The sequence below is a fragment of the Lepisosteus platostomus genome, chromosome 3 (assembly GCF_059453375.1).
Source record: "Lepisosteus platostomus isolate fLepPlt1 chromosome 3, fLepPlt1.hap1, whole genome shotgun sequence".
NCBI lineage: Eukaryota > Metazoa > Chordata > Actinopteri > Semionotiformes > Lepisosteidae > Lepisosteus > Lepisosteus platostomus.
In genome coordinates, this window is record NC_142613.1 from 29,225,854 (window position 1) to 29,245,091 (window position 19,238).

At 35.1% G+C, this 19,238-nt stretch overlaps 1 protein-coding gene across 3 annotated transcripts in view; it reads right to left on the reverse strand.

The window, feature by feature from the left end:
• Window positions 1-19,238, reverse strand: part of usta (uronyl 2-sulfotransferase a) — a 313,485-nt gene that overhangs the window by 161,522 nt on the left and 132,725 nt on the right. For 2 of the 3 annotated variants that reach the window (XM_088625123.1, XM_088625121.1), the window contains exon 3: window positions 10,044-10,199. The exons of the other annotated variant lie outside the window; for it this stretch is intronic. In XM_088625123.1, the coding sequence (XP_088481249.1) occupies window positions 10,044-10,199 (156 nt within the window). The remainder of the gene's footprint in view (window positions 1-10,043; window positions 10,200-19,238) is intronic. 3 annotated transcript variants of the gene reach the window in all.

Below are 19,238 nucleotides of genomic sequence, written 5' to 3' on the forward strand. Positions count from 1 at the left end.
ATGAAAGTTCTCAAAAGTAAGCAAAAAGGCACACCACGGTAAAGAAATATATTACCTTAAAAAAATAGAAATGCTTAGAAGGTCAGAGGAACAAAATGTTTCTTTTTTTGCTCAAGTAATTTTATAAGTTTAATTTCCAGTTCTGTTACAAATAAAACTGTTAACTTTGCTGGGTATTAGTTAGTGTCTTTTGTAACGATTTAGCAATAGTAATGTGCTCGCTTGTTCGTCCGGAGTGTCTCGTTTAACAAAGGAAATTAAAGCTGCAATAGTACAGTATTGTATCCACACCTGAAGAAGGCTCCACGGCCGAAACGTTGTGTTCTCTTTCTTCTTTTTTTCAGCATGGAATAAACCTATAACCTTTGCAGCCTACGCATGCTGACGCAGCTACCCACCTGAACTAATAGTACAGTATTATTGCGCTTTAAACATGCAGCTGCAGTTCTCATTTGTTTCGTGACTAATAGCAATTGAGTGTCTCATTATTAACTTTGTAACCTCATACGGTAAATTGTAGCCTAAATGCAGTTCTTAAGTTAAAAACTAACATTAATTTGTTAGGAAATTTAGTTGAATAATGAATTACTTTGGACAGGCTGTAAGCTCAAAGTATTACCTTGGTCCACTTTCTTTGTAAACTTGCATGTGGCAGGTTGAGGGTTCGAATCCAGCTCCCAGCATGAGCTTTCTTTTGACATATAAACATTTCTTTGAAAAACTAAAATAGAAAATATTATGGACACTATATTGACATTTTTTATATTTCTAAATATCACAACAAGTTCGAAGCTAAGTGATTTATTAATAACAACTAATAATTTCAAACTGCTTGTATTTTAAAATTGTATTTTGTTCGGGGTGATTTGTTTATTCACAACCTTCAATTTATTAAATGTCTATTTTTGAGACAGGGTGTTCCAGACCTCTGTTTAATTTCTGAAACTCACTCTGTATTCGCTGTTTTAACCTTTTGAATACAAAAGTACTTGCATACGTTTAAGAATTTGATTAATAGGGAATATAATATGGATCGCATATCTAAAGAAATTAGTAACAATATTCATTTAAGGATCTAAATATATGTATTACAGGTATTACAGGCTGTTCAAGCCGGTTACCAGAACTGACCTGAGACGGGAGCGGCGAGGCACAAGCCCAGGTGAACTAAAAAGTTCAACAGTACATTTTAATTGTTTTTAGAGTTTCACCTACACAAATACCACAGATTATTTTCAATTGTATTTCTGGGTGTTATGTCACACTTACAGAACCAGCCATTCAAAATGCATGGAGTACCCTACGTTAAAACGCGGTAGGCATGGAGCATCATACCGCATTTTAATTGAATTAAGATAATAGTATCCAAAAGCACCTTGTAAAACCTTGTAAAACTGACAGGTGGAGCTCATAAAGCTTAAAGTCTCATGTACAGCATTTGAGCTTTTACCAGAAAACACACGGTTCTAAATCCCGGTCACTGCAGAGGGACAATCTTTTTCCAATTAAGAATTTAAGTTGTATACTTTTAGACTTTTAATATATATGATATATATATTCCTCTGCTTTTGTATAAGGGTATTACTTTTATATATTACAGTATTTGAATGTTCATTTCACATTTATGTTCTCATAGCGGGGTACTGGGGACTCACCCACCCACCCCCGACAGACAAAGGTGAGAATGGGATGCAGTGTTGCAGGGTTTAGTACATTTGTAGGTTAATGAAAGGCTATGAACAGCAGCAGCCCATGTCGATGTTAGTGGTTTTATTATATTTATTATTATTAAAATTGAATTCCAAAAAGATTAACTGCAGAACGTCTTCTTTTTCTTTTTCAGCTAAATGAGACATACAGATGCAGCCATTCAAAACGAACGGGGTATGCTGCGATAAAATGCAGTGGGCGTGTCGCATCACAATGCCTCATATTGCTTTATATTGAGTCATACGGCAGTTTTGATAACAATATCCGGAATCACCATCAGGTTGGGCTTATAAAGCTTAATCTCTCATGTACAGCGTATGAGCTGTCACCATTAAACGCATAGTTTCAAATCCCAGTCACTGCTGAAGGACAATCTTTTTCCAATTAAGTTAGTATTTAAGAAGAATTTAAGGATTTAATTTGTATACTTTTTAGACTTTAAATAAGTTTAAACTGTGTATTACAGCATGTTAATCATTAAACATGAAAAATTTTATAAAGGCAAGATTGCTCAGTTTGACAAAATTACACAACCTTCCACCTTCGTCATAAATAATTTAATTATTCCTAAATATTTGACACACCAAAATCTTTAACTTGGTAACTTAGTGGGTTCTGGTTTTAACGTGCTTGTTCTAACATTATTAAGCTTATATTGTGTACTTCATAAAAAGTTATAATGTTTTATCCTTTTCTAAGAATATGTAGTAAGAACACCACTTGCTGTTATTGTAAAAAGATACATGTCATAGTGATTTAACATCACTTGATAGTTATATTGTGTAACTGTGTAGCTAAAATATCACAGGTGGACATTTCTGAAACATTTTGACATCTGTTTCCTTTTTAAAAAAATGTATTGTCCTTGTAGTAGTAGTAATGGACAAAGCACTGCACCCAATGGTTCAAAGTGCGATCAGAGTATTATGTTCGGTTTGTTTCTTATATAGTGAATACATAAATATAGTCCGCTATTATAGCTTGTTGTTGGCTCTGGCGTGAATTTGTGTATCTGGATAAATTAAGTGATGGTATTGTGATTAAGGATTTATTTGCAAAATTCTTTGAGTTAAACAAAGGAAAATATATGTTGTTAAAACAAGTCAGTTTCTTGCAACACATAAAAGACATTTTTTCAAGAAAGTTTACCCTTTGTCACTAATGAAACCACTAAATACATAAATATAGAAATCTTAAGATTTTTTTATTCAATGTTGGTAGCAGGATGAACTGTCAGGTTGAGCTAAATGTATATTTTTTCACAAAGTTGCTGCAAGTTGTTAGCAGTGCAAACAGGTATTTAGAAATGACTATTTCAAGAAGAAGATTTTCAGAATAATTATCAATCTAGCAGGATAGAGAAAGTAAAAAAATAGGTAGTTACATTGAACAGATTAGTATGCAAAGACATTTAGCAAAGGGTGTGAGAAGAGAGACAAACTGAGGAAAATCTGATCATGTTTTTCTATAATAATAATAAAAAACTTTATTTCATATAGCACCTTTAAAAGTGGCATCTCAAAGTAATATAGTAGGTGTAAAAACAGTTATAAGGACCACAGCTTACAAAGTAAATACATATAAGAAAGACAAGCAGTTAGAAGTGCTACCAAAATTAGAAAATGAAGCAGATACAGACACTAAATAAGTATTCTGAAAAGAAAGGCTTTGAGGTTAAATTAAAATGCACTCAGGGTAGGTGACTCTGATATCACTGGGGATACAAACCCAGAGCTTTGGGGTGCAGCTAGAGAAGGTCCTGTTAGCCACAGAATGTAGATGTTCTTGAGGACAGCTAGAAGACTGTCATACGGACAAAGGTTGCAAGGTGGGGAGTAGACAGATAATAAGCCAGGTAGGTATTGAATGAGGATGAGGATTTTGTTGACTCGAAACCTGATACGAAGACAGGTGTAATGCATACCGATCAGGATTCCGGCTGTCAAATTCTGAACATATTGGAGATTGCTCAGTGTGGATTTAATTACCCCAGTAAACAGGATGTGTATTTATTAATTCTAGAAAAAAGCCTTTCTTGATATCTCTAGTTCCTAGTTTCTCTAGTTCCCTTTAAAATAAACTATTATTCTACAATGAAGAGTACTACATGGCCATTATTTACATCTGATATCTTGTGATTAACCAAATTATCACAAGCAGTTTGTGAGGATATAAGTGTTGGCTATTGTAGGATGTAAGACTAGAGATGTACAGATGCAGCCATTGAAAGTGCGCGGTACAGACACCTACCGGAGGTAATTCGCTACAGCGTCGCGCATCGTGACGCGTGATGACCCAAAATACCGCGGTACGTGATTGGTTGACCGACAAGGGCACTCGTGGTCTGTTGGTCGGTCGTAGAAAGATTTACAGTAAATGTCTTTACTGTGCCCGTTTTAGCATTGAATACTTATATGGAATTTTACCACTGAAGGGAGATCTAAATACCTGAGCATAAAAAGAATAGGAGCATACTGTAACGCGTGTGAAGGCTATAAACGATATTACTTTTGGAACATAAACATACAGTATATGGCTGGTCTCAGTACTTTAAATAAAAAATACACACCAGTATTCCATTTCTCCCTAAACATTTTAAGCTTCGAAGTCTTTAAGTAATGTGATACCGTAGTCAACAAGCATACTTTTAGAATTTGATTAAAAGGGAATATAATATGGAATCGCATATCTAAAGAAATTAATAACGATATAATTATATTCATGTACCGCAACACTGATTGTACCCATCGGTCATGCTAATAAAGCACCTTGAATTGAATTGAATTGAGAGAGAGAGGGGGAGGGCGAGGGCGAGCGAGGGAGAGAGCACAGCCAGGACAGACAGGCAAATAAGATAAACTCCACAGACATTCACAACAGCGACATATCATAAAACGTTTGCACATATAGTTAAATTATTATTTGTTTTCAGGAAGTTAAAAAAACACTTGAATTACTTATCCAGTCTCTCGAAATAAAATTATTTTTCAAGCAATGCAACTAACGTCGGGCAATGACAAATCTTGTCAATCAGCTCTTTTTTCTCTATTTGAATTGTGGCAATTCAAACAACCTGGGATAACAAGTGGTCTCAAAGTCACCGAGCTCACAGAGCTTCAACAACAGATGACAATTCCCTTAGTCCTTTCTTAGTCCTCCTGAAATTGTCAAATTATGAGTGAATAAAAGCATTTTATTAAAAACTTAATAAAAAATATTTTTTTAATCGCGTATCTAAGGAAATAGCAGTATAACCTTGTTCATGCACAAACAGTGGCATGTTACATTATTAATTTGGGTGTCTCCTCTTGCCAGAAAGCTCTAAATTGCATTTTGAGTGTGGTTTTTGACTTTTTTTAAATTGCAACCCATAAATAAAGCTGATACTGTTTAGACTTTTAATAATTTTAAACTGTATTACAGCAGCACAATGCACAATGCAACGTAAATTGCAAAATGCACTTGGAATCTGTCCAAGCCCTACTTTGTCAGGCATTTTCTTTTACTGTAAAGGACATAAAAACTCCCTTGCTTTTAACAGAGCGTTTCATAATTTCTAACTACGAAAATTATTTAAACTGCGACACTTATCATTCAACCAGAGCTCGAAATATCACAAGGATCCTCAAGAGCACAGCAAAGATTGTATTAAAAGTATACTAGTGACAAATTAGTATACTTTAGATCTTTTTTTCTGAACCAGGGAAAATCTGACCATGTTTCTCTATAACAATAATAAAAAACATTATTTTACATATCACCTTTATGTGACATCACCTTAAGGACAGCACATACAAGGGTTAATTGCACAATGGACCACGCAAATAAATTTAAAATAGTCTTCTTTAGGTGTGAGGGCAGGAGTGGATCGCAGAAGGCATAATCAGCAAATTAGGAAAACAAAGAACAGGACAGGTGAGACGTGTATCCAGAGAGCGAGTGATCAGAAAAAGGAACAGCTGTTACGCCCAGGTTTTACGCTCTCTCTGCTGAATGAATAAAAGCATTTTATTAAAAACGTGTTTGCGTTTGTCTGGGTATTTACTTTGTAATCTGTGGTTTACATCTACTGTATTGCTTTGAGATGCCATTTTTAAAGGTGATATGTAAAATAATTTTTTTTAATATTGTTATAGAGACACATGATCAGATTTTCCCTGGTTCAGAAAAAAGACGATTAAAATCTGTAATCTTTCCAATTGTATGTCATCGGAAAATACAAGAAGTTTCTGCTTTGTGTAACGATGGTATCAAAAAGTAATCTAATGGTGAGAAAGCTGTGCTCCTCAAAGTGCTTTACAGGATAAAAACAATAACAACAATAGTGTTAGGCTGGGCAAACAATTTTTTTATACAAATACAAAATGAGATATAATGATGTGTTCCGGCTTAGACATTAACGAGTACAACCCCCTGTGCGGGAGTGCTGGCTGTGACAAATTAAACCGGATTCACAGGTATTTTCAAAGTAGAAGGGGGCAAGTTTCCAGCGAAAGACACCTCCCACCCTCCAAAAGTACAGTACTTACTAGTTAAGAAAGCTAGGCTCCTCAATGAAATCGCTTTAACATGCTAATGTGTTGGTGTAACAGTCCGGGCGTGGCGAGCTTTTAATGTCAACTCGACTACGGCGAAAGGAACCCTTCTTTCATTGGAAGACAATGAACATATTCTTGCCCTAAATTAATTAATAGCAGACATGGTTTACATAAAATACATTTTTCCAAGAAAGTTTAGCCTTTGTCACTAATGAAACCACTAAATAAAGACATAAATATAGAAATCTTAAGATTTTTAAAATACATGACTTTGCTAAAATTTATTTAAAAATAAAAACAATTACAAACGCCAGCGGAGAGAGAGAACAGGGGAGGGGTGTTGGTTTTGCATAAGGGGCGGGGCTATGGAAATGAGGTCTATTTGGGAATGTGGAGTTTCATGTTCTGGCTGTTTGTGAATTATCGTTGTTGAGTACAGAGTGTTGAGGTATTGATTTTGTGTAATGCTTTATGTTGAAAATTGAGCTGGATTTTGTTTATGATAAAGAGGATAAACTGGGATGGGTGGAGGGTTTGGTTTTAAGGGGTTATGATAATTGGAGGAATTTGAGAGAGTTTTTGGTTTGTATTATGAATAATTCGAACAAGATATTGAGATTTGTTGTTGTTTTGTTGAGATTTAACTCCGCAAGTCTGAGTTCTTGTGTCCGTCCTATCTGAGCCCGAAAGTATTACAATATGTATCTTTATAGCAGGTGGTGTACAGCTTTTTAGTATAGATTACACTTTTCTAAAATATATTTAAAAAATAAAAACTATTACAATCTAATCTTTCCATGTTTGATCCCAAGATCCCAAGAAAAATAAATCTAAACGGGGAGAAAGCTATGCTGAAAGTTTATTAAGATACTTAGAAGATAAAGATATCAATTTGTTACATTTGTCTGATTGTGAATAAAAAAACACATATATTTAAACACGCGTTTGCGATTTAAATCAAAACGTGATTTAAATCAATATAAATGTTTATATTGTAACGCAAAGGTGACTATTCATTGTTATTAAAATGACTTAAATTCTATCATGTTGTGATATTTAAAAATATAAAAGTCAATTAATTGTCCATAATATTGCTATTCTATTTTTTCAAAGAAATGTCGCAGTACACGAATATAATCATATCGTTATTAATTTCTTTAGATACGCGATTCCATATTGTATTAGCAGAAAAGCTTAAAACTACCACTTTTTTACATGCTATTTCACATGTTAGTTAAAGACTTCGATGCTTAAAACGTTTAGGGAGAAATGGAATACCGGTGTGTATTTTTTCTTTACCGATTCCTGGAATCTGACTGGCTGACACCCTTCTGAAGTGGTTCGATAATATCTGGTATACGGAAAAGAAAGCGTTGATAAAAAAAACCTGGATTCTCATGTATCTGATACAAGTATCTTTTAATACAGTCTTTGCTGTGCTCTTGAGGATACTTGTGATATTTTGAGCTCTGGTTGAATGATAAGTGTCGCAGTTTAAATAATTTTCGTAGTTAGAAATTATGAAACGCTCTGTTAAAAGCAAGGGAGTTTTTATGTCCGTTGCAGTAAAAGAAAATGCCTGACAAAGTGGGGCTTGGACAGATTCCAAGTGCTTGTACAAATGTGCTAAAGAAATTATACTTTGAGTTTACAGCTTGTCCAAAGTCATTCATAATTAATACTATTAGCAATATCTTCGGCAAAGGCTTTGATGCATAAATATTTATGATAAAGGTAGGTTGTGTACTTTTGTCCAACTGAGCAATCTTGCTTTCATAAAATATACCAACTTTTTAATGACTGATGATTAACATGCTGTAATACACAGTTTAAATTTAAAAGCTCAAATGCTGTACATGAGTGATTAACCCCGTGATACTCCGTGATACTGCGACACGCCCACCGGGGTATACCGCGAAATACCCCACCCATTTTGAATGACTGCATCCGTAGGTAGGAAAAAGATAATTTGGGGAAAGCTGAGGAATACACTGATAACAAGATCACTTCCTTATAGGGTTAAGCATACTTCTGAAAAAAATGACAGTAGATGTTATAGACTGCAGAGAAAGATGATAAAGTTAACAGACTGTATGTTTACATAGATACTAAAATGAGGATTGTATTTTAGATTTTGTGTAGTTGCTAGCATTGAACTGTGTGTTGGATGCACATGAATTGAAGGAATAACTAGGTATGGATACTGATGTGCAAGAGAGGTGGAAAGGCTGTTTCCTTAAGCCAGCACTATAAAATAATTTATCCTCAGTGAGATTCCGCTATCTCATAGTGGGTTTCTAGCACTGTGTATAATTCCATCCACACAGTGCCTTTACTTCCAACCATTTTCTAATTTCTTTATCCAGTACAGAGGATTTGGATCCTATCCCAGCAAGCAACAGACACAAGGCAGAATACACCCTGGACATAGAGCCAGTCCATCAAAGGACAGACAAACAGACACAGCTTTGAACATGTTGTGATATTTAGAAATATAAAAAATGTAAATTTAGTGTCCATAATATTCGCTATTTTAGTTTTTCAAATAAATGTTTATTTGTTAAAAGAAAACTCACGGCTACAGGTGGGTTCAAACCCCCACCCTGCAGCATGCAAGGCATACGCCTAAACCATTACACCACACACATAAGCATGTGGAAATAAGTTAAACTGATGCAGACATTTACAAAGAAAGTGTACTACTGTGATAATTTGAGCTATAAGAATATAATTATATTGTTATTAATTTATTTAGATACGCGATTCCATATTATATTCCCTATTAATCAAATTCTAAAAAGGATGCCTTTTTTTCCTGCGATAACGAGTGTATTCACAGAAAAGGTTAAAAAATTATAACTTTTTTAACTTTTCTGAAATAACCACAGGAAGTAGCCAAATGAAAGACTTTGATGCTTAAAATGTTTATAAAGAAAGCAGAATACTGGTTTGTACTTATTATTAATTAACAGTATTTATTTGTTTAAACTACCAATACACACCATATACACCTTACATAATATGTTTATATTCCTAAATTAATATAATTTATGACCATCAGACACGTTATGCTCCTCTTCTTTTTATGCTCAGCTACCTAAATTTCCCTTTAGTTGTAAAATTCCATATTAATATTCAATAAGATAATTTAAACGTGCACAGTAAAGAGATTAAATGAAGCAATCGTTTTACTAACAACCAATGCACCATGAGTGCCACCTGTTGGTCATTTTGGCCAGCCAATCACGTACTGCGGTATGGCGCACTGATCTGCAGATCATTTCGTGTAGTACGGGCTTTTACAGTGCATTTTGAATGGCTGCATTTGTACTAAGAGATGGACACACCTCTAGCTGGTCTCAAAACATTAACTGATTCATAACTTTATCTGATGAATTGCACACTGCATTGTGAAAAGGTAGATTGCCTGATGTGATTAATTTTATTTTATGAGTGAAGGACAGTGTTGACAGAAACCTATTGAAACCTTAATAAGAACACAAAAAAGGTTACAAATGAGAAGAGGAGATTCAGTCCATGTAACTCATTTGGATCCAGGGATCCTGATCTGGCCATTTCTTGAAATAAGAAAGGCTTCTGGTGTCAACAAAGTAGCTGGGTAGCTTGTTCCACATTACTCCCACATTAGTGTGCATAATGTTCTCATTTCTTTTTTTCTTTTAAAACAAAATTAGAATGTTTTCATAGGTAAGAAGAGACTAGGACTAGAAAACTAGAAAGTTTTACATCTCAAAAAATGAATTAAAATAGCAAGCACAGATTCTGTGTTCTTACCTGTTCATGCTTGGTCAGCCTGGTTTTGTTATGGATGTCAGAGGAGACCAAATTAAACTGGTGTCTCTCTGACAGAATGCGCAACAGCAGGACTACAGTGCGACTGCCACACTTCCCAACTCGATTATACACTACTTGGCTTGGGAATGGTAAGACCTAAACCAAAAAAGAACACAGACATGTTAGTAAACTCTGTTAATTCCCCATCTAAACTATTTCCAATACTCAGACTTCTTGGAATTAAAAATTGTTTAAATATTAGTTCATGTGGGTAGCTGCGTCAGCATGCGTAGGCTGCAAAGGAGCAAGTAAAAGGTTTATTCCATGCAGAAAAGAGAAGACAGGAAACACAACTTTTCAGCTGTGGAGACCTTCTCAGGTGTCAGATGGGTAGCTGCATCAGCATGCGTAAGCTGCAAAGGACAAGTAATAGGTTTATGCCAGGCTGAAAAGTGAATAAAGAAAACACAACTTTTCAGCTGTGGAGCCTTCTTTGGGTGTGGGTGGAGCCTTTCACACCCAAAGAAGGCTCCACAGCTGAAAAGTTGTGTTTTCTTCTCTTTTCAGTATTTTAATATTAGACACAGGTAAAATACAAGAGGTGTTTAAGAGAACAGCTTTTGATAACAAATGACATCAAAATGCTTTAATTTTTTGCTGGAAATTGATTATTAACTTCAGGAAAATAACAGAGTTGATATCTAAATAGTTGATGCTGCAATGGAGACACTGGTGTAGCGGCAAGGCTTATTAAGTTTGCTGCTCCCTTTTTCCAGTCCACTCTCCCTCATCTCAGTGGTGCTCCCAAGGTTGAGATTCTCCAGCCACCCTAATAAATGGTAATCTCTGGCGCCTTACTGTCTTTGAGATTCCTTGGGAGAGTCTCATCCCAGGTTGTTTACAACCCTGATGTCAGAGAGCATTGTTACTCATCCTCCACCTCGATCAGCCAATCAGGAACTGGTAGGGCAGGGTAAACCCACGTGGGTCTCGAATGCCCGTGAAACTTTCAACCAATGAACGACTGTAGTTTCTCCAGATAAAAGAGGCAGCACAGGGCCCAGAAGATGGCTTCTCCGGGACATTCTCAGACAATCACGTGACAGCCAGTGTGTCCGAGTGCCAGGAATTAACTTTGTTCTAAGAGTCGAGACCGGAGGACACACAGTCACTTTCCATGTGCACAATTTCTCGCTAGTTCAGCCAGGACTAACTAGCCGGCATAATTCCTAATGCAAGAAATTGTAAAGGGTTAATAAAGTGATGTTGTTGTTGTTATTATTATTATTATTATTATTATTATTAACAAACTTAAAAATCGGAATCAATTTTACTTTGACAGTTTTGTCACAGACTTATGCTTCCCCTTTATTGGCCTTGTCTTTTCCTTCTATACAAAATCCACTAACCTTTTCTTTGTTTTGTTTTTATTTTCAGAGAAACTGTTTTTATTTACCATTTATGACTGGGTAAATCCACCTTTTTATAGACAGAAAAACATTCTGCCTCTTCCTACAAATACTTCAAGAGGCGCACTGACAATAAGTTGATTGGTGTATCGGTTTCATTATAGAACTTCTACCATGTAAAAATGTAAAATAATTTAAAACAAAAAACTTTAGTTCTTAAAAGACTTATAAATAATCTTTATAATCCCTATAAAATGTACAATGTATATATACAGATGCAGCGATTCAAAGTTTGCGGTACAAACCCATACCACACGCATGCGCGAACCACTGCCCCATACTGCGGTACATGATTGGCTGGCCAAAATGACCAACAGGAGCACTTGTGGTGCATTGGTCGGTAGTGAAAAGATTTAATCATTTAATCTCTTTACTGTGCACATTTTAATCTGCTTAGTATTGAATATTTATTTGGAATTTTTAAACTAAAAGAAATTTTAGTAGCTGAGCATAAAAAAAGAGGAGCATAACGCATCTGAAGGTCATAAATGATATTAATTTAGGAACATAAACATATTATGTAAATTGTATATTGCTGGTATTGGTATTTTAAAGAAAAAATACACACCAGTATTCCATTTCTCCCTAAACATTTTAAGCATCAAACTTACATGTGGTTATTTTGGAAAAATTTTTACGTGCTCCTTCTGACCATGTTACTGTACGTTTATATACAGTACTTTGTGAGAAAAGTGATCCTTTTAAGCTTTTATGCGAATACGCTCAATATCGGAGTAAACAAAAGCATACTTTTAGAATTTGTTTAATAGGGAATATAATATCGAATCGCGAATCTAAAGAAATTAATAACGATATAATTAAATTCAGGTACTGTAGCACAAACAGTAGTACATACAGTACACATATCTACTGATATATGTATGACTGTTTCACTACTTCTTGTGATTGTCAGTGGTGTGATGGTTTAAGTGACTGACTTATAAGTGTTATAAGGTTGGGTGTTCAAATCCAGCTATTACCATGAGTTTTCTTTTAATAAATAAACATTTCTTTGAAAAACAAAAATAGCAATAGCAAAATAGCAATATTATGGACACTCTATTGACTTTTTTATATTTCTAAATATCACAACATGCTCAAATCTAAGGCATTTATTAATAACAATGAATAGTTTCAAACTGCTACTGATATAATTATCATCAATATGTGAAAAAAGTGAATCCTGTTTTTTTATGCTCAAATCCTGCTTAACTAAATATTAGACACAAGAAGAGTATCATTGGACAATGTTGTGAGGCTAAAAAAATCAATAACAATATTAATTCAAAGATCTAAATATATTTAACACATACGCCTGACATTAGAAACACTAGCCTGCGCGGTGACGTCACTGTCTTTCCCTCTGAATATCTAGCAGGAACCTGTACCTTGTGGATCCCTTTAGATCTCCCTTCAGATTTAAAAGGTTATTAATAATATCTTCAGTGTCGCATTAACATTGGAATGTTCTTCCAAATGTAAAAAGAGGCAATACTCAATGTGTCTCCTTCATAAATTTTCAGTTTACAGACCGTACAAGATCATTTTTTATGAATAATGTCTTCCGTATTGCATTAAAATTGGAATGCTTTTCACAGGTGTAAATCCACCTATTTTCGAACCGCTTTATCCAGGACAGGTAACAGTTTCACAACTCACCCTTTCCCCTGCCTGTCTGACTTTCTTTTTAACCCTTCTATGCCCGAATCGCAGCTGGTAAGAAAGAAAGACATTTTTCCAAGAAAGATCTGATGACGAGGAAGAAAAATCACCCATTTCTCGTGCACAAAAAGTGGTTAATAACTATCGAAACCTGTTTTTATCGCTTTTCAAGTCATGCAATATCTAAGTTAAGCAGGAACACACCATTACATCTAATTTTTTATTTATTTATTTTTAATTAAAAAATTTGATTGCCCAGCCTAATTGGGTATTTATAATATTGTGCCATTATTATTATTGTGTCACAGTGACCCAAGCACTCGTTGAATGAAAAACTGATTTATTTTTCAGTAAAGATGAGTACAGAGAGCGAGACACACACACACACACTTTTTCACTGACAAAAAGTAACACCACACTCTCTCGTTTAATGCACACAGGCAGCTGAAGCACCACGTCTCTTCACATAAAAAGTATTTGTTTCCATACTATGGCCGCTGTAGTGCAGGCTCACAGATTTTTTTGTAATCTGAACTCAGCCCAATCCCTTGGTGTATTTATATTATATTCTCATGTACGAGTAAAATAGATTAATTGTCTTCCAATGAAAGACAGGTTCCTTTCATCCAAGACAGTCAGGGGACAGTAGAAACTCGCCACACCCGGACTGTTACAGTAACTCAATCAACTTTAATAGCCTTGAAAATTAGCTCACACTGTTGGATATATACTCGATGCTCCAGAGATGTCACATTTTACTGTACATGTCAAACTGGTTGCTTTTTATTGCAGATGTGCTCCTGCGGAGACTTTTTTCCCTCATAGCACTTTACACTTAGTTTAGACTACTGAGTGAAATAGGTTTAATACAGGTGGGTAGCCACATACAGCATGAAGAAAGACAACTAAACGTTTCGGCCATTTCAGGCTGTGCTGTTCTGCTTCCTATGGTGATATACGGGTTTTTCGCATGAAGCCGTATTGAGCAGTATTTCTCACGTGGTGAACATGTGTACACAGCGGTCCCCCCGGGTTCCAGTTAGTGCGTAATTACGCATCGATGAAAAACCAGAGGTTTAAAAAAAGAGAATTAGCTCACGGATAGTTTTATGTGGAGGCTGTGGAGATTTTCTGGAGTTGTGGTCTTTAAAATGCATTTGGTTTAAAAGCTTTCTGTGTTTCCCGTCCAAAGATATGGACAGAAGAATGGCTTAAAAACGACATAGTGAAGGCTTTGAAAACTTTCACATGTACTTTGTACACACAGCAAGTGTTTTCGTAAGTCTAGGAGGTTTCGTGAAAAAGCTACAGGCGTGCCAATTGTAATCGTTTTTATTTTTAAATACACTTTAGAAAAGTGTCATCTATACAAAAAAGTTGCATTTAATACCACTCGATATTAATACATTAATAGAGATAAGCTCTCTATTAAAGCTCAGATCAAAGATCAAACACATATCAAACAGCAAGATCTCACACACTGGGACTGATCTGTGATCTGTGATCTGTGATGTGGTTGAGTGTGAATTGTGGCGCTCTAGCAGGCACAGCCAGCTGGCTGTGCTGAAAAAATAAATAAAAACCGGTTTAACAACTCTTAAGCATACTGTAGTTTTTGTTAACACAAGTTTATCAGTGAAAAGACCACGGGCATTTTTCCTTCCCCCTACATTCTCAGAGTAGAATATACTTTATTATTAGCACAATTTATTATAGTGCTAAATGTAATATTATTGATTACTAATAGTTTATGCGAACACCTAACGTTCTTAATTAGATGTATTTAAAACAATGAACTAAGTGTAACATAACATTCAGAAATACAATCGAGAATAGTTTTGTGGTGTATGTATAGATAAAACTTTTCTAAAATGTATAACAAAATTCAAGATGATTAAAATCTGTAATCTTTCCACCTGTAATATCATTAGAAAGTACAATAAGTTCCTGCTTTGTCCAACAATGGTATCAAAAAGTAGTCTGAGTGCTGAGAAACCTGTGCTTAATGATAATCAAGGGACTTAAAAGTCAAAGAAAGTGATTTCTGTTGTTTAATTTTAAACACTAAGTTATGAATGCAGACGCAATTGGTGCTTTGAGGCCATTGTGCAATACTGAGCTCAGCGCTTCCTCCCTCTCTGTGCCGCCTCCCCCTCTGACGCAGCGCAGTGGGCGGCACACTGTTTTTAGAGCCATTCTAAAATACATTCGAAATGTGTATTTTAAACGTTTAATTAAGAAGTAAAAACCTTACAGCATACACAGAGATTCTAAGCTGATCAGGAGGAAAAAAATCACCCGTTTTTTTGTCTAAGCAGGAACACATCATTATATCTTGTTTTTGATTTACTTTTTAAGAATTAAAAACAGCAGCCATGATGTTCAAACCATTTTTTTACACAGAAGAGTAACACAGCTTCGCATTGTGAATCTGCCCTATTCTCCTTTGAAAACGAAGAAGGTGGAAAAAAAACCTGTGAAACCGGTTTGTTTACAAACAATGTAGACACAGAGACTCAGACTTCGTAGAGTGAAATTCGGCACAGCCAGCACTCCGGGTGAGAGAGAGACCCAGCTGGGTGCTCCTTGGCCGCAGTGCCAGGCGCATGCGCAACGTCCGGCTTGCACCCTACACCTTGCAGTACTGCTGTGTACATACAGTACGAACATATTGTGACATTTAGAAATATAAAAAATGTCACTATAATGCCAATAATATTTGCTATTTTAGTTTTTCAAAGAAATGTCTATGTCTATGTTTTTTAAAAGAAAACTCAGAGCGATTGCTGTATTTGAACACCCAACCTCATACTTATAAGTCAGGCACTTAAGCTACCACGCCACAGACACATTGACATAGCATGGTGGTGAAACAGCCGTACACATATCAATAGGAAGTCTTATAGTACTGTTTGTGCAGTAATACTACAGCAGCACTACAACTACATCAACACTACAATATATATTTCTAAATATCACCTATGCAGGTTGTTCACACGAACACGTATTGAGCAGTATTTCTCGCATTGTGAACATATGAACACAGCGGTCCCGCAGGGTGTAGGGTGCAAACACAAAGTGCTACATAACTAACAATATGTTCCGTGTCATAATAACATTGGAATGTTCTTTTTTACAAGTGTAAAAAGAGGCAATACACAACATGTCTCCTCTATAACTTTTCAGTTTACAGAGAAATTCCACCAGAGCCTCACAACTTTGTCCAGTAATACTCTTCTTGTGTCTAATTTTTAGTTAAGCGGGATTTGAGCTACAGACCATAACAAAAAACAGGATTCACTTTTTTCTTCACCCGCAGCGATTCGGGTGTTAATAAAACGTGTTAACAAAGAAAGTGGAATATAATAGAAATAGAAATACTAGAAATACTACCTGCTAAATAGATACATATATTTAGTTATTTAGATCCTTAAATTAATATCATTATTAATTTCTTTAGATACGTGATTCCATATTATTTAACTAACGTGATACCGGAGTCAACAAGCATACTTTTTAGAATTTGATTAAAAGGGAATATAATATGGAATCGCGTATCTAAAGAAATTAATAACGATCTAATTATATTCATGTACCGCAACAAAAGAATAGTACACGCTGTACATTGTCTGTTGCAACGTAAATTGCAAAAATGCACTTGGAATCTGTCCAAGCCCTACTTTGTCCGGCATTTTCTTTTACTGCAACGGACATAAAAACTCCCTTGCTTTTAACAGAGCGTTTCATAATTTCTAACTACGAAAATTATTTAAAGACTGTATTAAAAGAATCGCGTATCTAAAGAAATTAATAAGATATAATTATATTCGTGTACTGCGACAGGGCTGTGTAGGGCTGTTTCACCTCTCTCTTCATGTGACTCTATTCAAAACCAAAAGCAAAGAGGGGATGAGAAGAGTGCCAAACTAGTATACTTAAGATCTTTTTTTCTGAACCGGGGAAAATCTGATCATGTTTCTCTAAAACAATAATAAAAAAACATTATTTTACATATCACCTTTATGTGATATCACCTTAAGGACAGCACATACAAGGGTTAATTGCACAATGGACCGCGCAAAGAAATTTAAAATAGTCTTCTTTAGATGTGAGGGCAGGTGTGGATCGCAGAAGGCATAATCAGCAAATTAGGAAAACAAAGAACAGGACAGGTTAGACTTTTATCCAGAGAGCGGGTGATCAGAAAAAGGAACAGCTGTTACGCCCAGGTTTTACGCTCTCTCTGCTGAATGAATAAAAACATTTTATTAAAAACGCGTTTGCGTTTGTCTGGGTATTTACTTTGTAATCTGTGGTTTACATCTACTGTATTGCTTTGAGATGCCACTTTTAAAGGTGATATGTAAAATAAAGTTTTTTATTATTGTTATAGAGAAACATGATCAGATTTTCCCTGGTTCAGAAAAAAGACGATTAAAATCTGTAATCTTTCCACTTGTATGTCATCGGAAAATACAAGAAGTTTCTGCTTTGTGTAAGGATGCTTTACAGGATAAAAACAACAGCAATAGTGTTAAGCTGGGCAAACTATTTTTTTATAGAAATACAAAATGAGATATAATGATGTGTTCCGGCTAAGACATTAATGAGTACAACCCCCCTCTCTGCGGGAGTGCTGGCTGTGACGAATTAAAGCGGTTTCACAGGTATTTTCAAAGTAGAAGGGGGCGAGATTTCCAGCTTAATTTTCGTGTTAAATAATTTTTTAAAATTAAAATTCATTCTATAAAGCAATCGCATATTTGGGTACCGTTTCATAAAACTTTCATGCTTAAAATGTTTAGGCAGAAATGGAAGACTGATAATGGAATGGAATGGAATGAATGATAAGTGTCGCAGTTTAAATAATTTTCGTAGTTAGAAATTATGAAACGCTCTGTTAAAAGCAAGGGAGTTTTTATGTCCTTTACAGTAAAAGAAAATGCCTGACAAAGTAGGGCTTGGACAAATTCCAAGTGCATTTTTGCAATTTACGTTGCATTGTCCATTGTGCTGCTGTAATACAGTTTAAAATAAGTCTAAACCGTATCAGCTTTATTTATTGGTTGCAATTTAGAAAAAGTCAAAAACCGCACTCAAAATGCAATTTAGAGCTTTCTGGGAAGAGGAGACACCCAAATTAATAATGTAACATGCCACTGTTTGTATATGAACAAAGTTATACTGCTATTTCCTTAGATACGCGATTAAAAAAAATAAATTTTTTGAATCCCCGGCGGAACACATTCCATAAGAATCAGCACTTTTATATATCGCCTTTAAAGGTGGCTTCTCAAAACGCTTTACAGGATAAAAACAACAATAACAGCAACAACAACAATATTGTATTTCATTGCACTTTGAAAACCAAGTAATAACTTAACTATATGTGCAAACGTTATATGATATGTCGCTGTTGTGAATGTCTGTGGAGTGTATCTTATTTGCCTGTCTGTCCTGGCTCTCTCGCTCGCCCTCCCCCCCTCTCTCCCTCAATTCAATTAAATTCAAGGTGCTTTATTAGCATGACAGATGGGTACAATCAGTGTTGGGTATTTACTTTGCTTTGAGATTCCACTTTTAAAGGTGATATTTAAAATCAAGGCTTTAACTTGTTTTAACTATCCGAACCCGAAAGTATTACAATATGTATCTTTATAGCAGGTGGTGTACAACTTTTTAGCATAGATTACACTTTTATAAAATGTATTTAAAAAATAAAAACGATTACAATCTAATCTTTCCACGTTTGATCCCAAGATCCCAAGAAAAATAAATCTAAACGGGGAGAAAGCTATGCTGAAAGTTTATTAAGATACTTAGAAGACAAAGATATCAATTTATGTTGCATTTGTCTGATTGTGAATAAAAAAACACATATATTTAAACACGTGTTTACGATTTAAATCAAAACGCGATTCAAATCAATATAAATGTTTATTTTGTAACACATAGGTGACTATTCATTGTTATTAAAATGACTTAAATTCGATCCTGTTGTGATATTTAAAAATATAAATTTGTTTGATGCGAGTGAGGTTTTATTTAATCCCTGACCAAGGGA